This window comes from Morone saxatilis, unplaced genomic scaffold, assembly GCF_004916995.1.
Source record: "Morone saxatilis isolate NCDOM2014 unplaced genomic scaffold, NCSU_SB_2.0 Contig10, whole genome shotgun sequence".
In the NCBI taxonomy this organism is placed as follows: domain Eukaryota; kingdom Metazoa; phylum Chordata; class Actinopteri; family Moronidae; genus Morone; species Morone saxatilis.
The window spans coordinates 7,827,450-7,830,552 of record NW_023339652.1 but is presented as its reverse complement, the minus strand read 5'-3'; the positions used below and the strand labels follow the sequence as shown (position 1 = coordinate 7,830,552).

Below are 3,103 nucleotides of genomic sequence, written 5' to 3'. Positions count from 1 at the left end.
TCCTCCCTCATCTCAGTCTGTTCTGATTTTGCTTACTCACGCCTAAACCCTTTTTTTTCTCTCTTGCCCTCGCTGTGGCCCATTTTTCTGTCTCTGTCTTTTTCTCTTGGCTACAGTCGACACCAGCTCTCATTATCACTGATGGCTGATTGTGTTTGGCTGCTCTCTCGGGCACGGCAGATTCACATTTAGAGGAGCAGTGATGAAGTGATGTTCATGCACGTACTTGCGCTAACAGCCCCACAGAGTCCCTTGTTTCTCACCGCATGACGAAGTCGGCCTGGTCAATGTTCCGTCCACACTTGCTGTTTCGGAGAATGCCACCGTTGCCCACCACCGCACACTTCTTTAGGGGCAGCTGCAGAGGGTTGTCCTGGGCAGAAGGAAACATGCAGCTCTGTTAGTTACACACAGACACTAGCACCTGGACATAAACACACAAAGCCACTTGCACACATGCACAAAAACAAATATTAATTTTCTCTCAACCCAGATCCCAAAATTGAGGCAGGTGCATAATTCACTGTGTGTTCAGCAAAGCGCAGGACCTCAGGCCTACCGCTAATTTCCCCGTCACAGCCTCATGTGCTGACGGATGAACGAGCGTGGATATATGAACCGAGGAGGGGGACAAAAGCAAGTCGAGGTCATACAGCTAATGAATCAGATTACATTTCCAGCATATGCTCCAAGAACAATGTCTATATTGTACATGGTGAAATTATTTAATGAAAAATAGTAGACGTAGATAAATCAGAAAAGAAAAGGGAACTTCGAGCTGTAACCACATTATTTGTCATTGAAAACAAAATGCTCAAGGATGGAAACAAACTTACTTTATAAAAAATGTTTACCAGGGGTTATGTGCCCTGGTAAATGCCTTTCGCACAGTGTTTGGGTCTGGTCCCTGCAGAGGCTTTTTAACTAACTACATCACCCATTCATCCATTAATTGTAATGGACATTTGTCCATGTCAAATGTGGTGTTAGAGCTGAGTCAGTATGTGAATATCTTTTTTTTATCAATTCATATTTTCTCAAATTAGTTTAGCTACAGCACAATCTTTCCCCAGGCACCCTGGCAACTGCAAGTGCCCCCTGGGGCACAAGTAGGCTGGCTGGGAATCACTGCCCTATCATCATCTAAATTAAAGCCTGGTATAGGACAGTATCAAAGCTGTTACTGAGAACACTGAAATACCACAGTCCATGAGGCAAGAGCCAAAATTGTCCTCTTTGCCTTGGTTGCATTTAAGTCAGAGGCATGGATTAGATGAGATGGCGGAAACAATTGTGCTCATTATTCCCCCTATTCACTCCCACACACTTGAGAATACACACACACACACACACACACACACACACAAAAATGCACATGCACATCTTCTTACCTCAGGGTCTCTTTTAGACCATGACAGGGAGTTGAGTCAGAGGACAATTCCCTGCTAACAGCACATCGAGCAGGGGAGGGGAACCAGCAAGCTGGGCTAAACCTTGCGAGGGGGGGCACTTATTACAATATTAATGGTCCAGCTACTTCTGGAGAGTTATTTATCAAACGTTTACCAATATCTTGACAGATTTTGGTTGTTCATTATAATATAGCATGTTGCATGGGACAAAAAAAAGAAAACGACATGCTGTGAGCTCATCTACTGTACAGTCCAGTAAACTGTGTGTATGGATGCTCTGTTTGAGCCATTGAACTAACCAACAATTAACTGTCAAAGCCCTAATTGGCACATTCCCTGGCAGATACTCAGATACTGTAGCTGTTGCCAGCTTGGTGTAGTGAGGCTGGTTGTCTGTGTTCAGACCTACAATCATAGCACTAGTTGAGGAGGCAGAGAATAAGCATGAGTGTGTGGTGTGTGTGCGTCTGAAAGAGCTTGTGCTTCATCCATCCCACCTAACTACTAGTTACCTTTCTACAGAGAAACACATAACAGGCCTCAGTATCGCAGAGGAAGTGCAACCACACTACTAGAATAGGCTATGCACACGTCAGATGGAGACAAAGTTGTACAATGCAGCAGGCTGTCACCACAACCTTGGGCAGGGCGATGTACTGGAGTCTGACACAGAGAAAAATAACCACCAGCTACATCCCAGTGACATAGAGTACTGACTGGAGTGACATTAAAAGACCTAGCACAGTGTAATGATTAGCTATAACATCATTTAATCAGTCACTGGGTAGAGGAAATGTTCCATAAAATAGATGTATGTGGGCGCCCAGATAGCTCAGTGGGCAGAGCTGGCGACCCATGTACTGAGTCCTCACCGCAGCGGGCAAGGGTTCGGATCCGACCTGCGGCCCTTTGCTGCGTGTCATCCCCTCTCTCTGCCCCCCTTTCCTGTCTTTCTTCAGCGTCATATAATCCTAAACAGGATAAAACCCAAACAAATATAACTTAAAAATCAACAGAAAAATACCACACCGTCACGAGTATGGCCATGTACTACCCGACACACCACCTTAATCAATGCCGAGGCAAAGACAACCAGCGGCCTCCACTTGCTTCTGGAGAACACATCTGCTGTTTATTTACCTATCCCCTGCTTTGTTAACGCTAAATCCCACACTCCGCCACATCGCGCTGCGCCAGATCTATCCTCCGGCGCTGCTGCTCTACACTGCGCATTCACGGCGCCGTCACACCCTCTCACCCGACTGACTCTCTCAGTTTGCTGCAATTAACTCGTCCCCACATCCAGACGCAATTTCCAACCACCGTAAACAACCCACAAACACACCCAGGGTCCTCCTCTCTCTCCGACTGCTTGTCTCTTCCCTTGGACAAACAGCAAAATATAAATCTAGCAATCAATACTAACAACAAAGAAAGCAGCAAATCCTTTCACATTTGGAGAATGGGAATTAGCAAATAATTGGCTCGCACAAATAGTCGTAATATTGAACTAATCAACAAATCAAATAATTTACGAGCTCTTAATCTTCGAAAATGGGACGAAGCATGTTGAAATTTAGATTAATAAACACTTGTAATAAAATAAAGCAGTGCTGTCAAATTCTTGTTCACACACAAACACTAGGTGGTCCTCCGCCTTGCTCCCTCTCGTGGCTCCATATCTTTCATTT

The 3,103-nt window shown here is 45.1% G+C and overlaps 1 protein-coding gene across 1 annotated transcript in view; it reads right to left on the bottom strand.

Annotated features, from left to right (window-relative positions):
- Window positions 1–3,103, bottom strand: part of st8sia1 (ST8 alpha-N-acetyl-neuraminide alpha-2,8-sialyltransferase 1) — a 15,206-nt gene that overhangs the window by 7,798 nt on the left and 4,305 nt on the right. Inside the window, exon 3 of the mRNA XM_035679210.1 lies at window positions 264–373. Within this exon, the coding sequence (XP_035535103.1) occupies window positions 264–373 (110 nt within the window). The remainder of the gene's footprint in view (window positions 1–263; window positions 374–3,103) is intronic.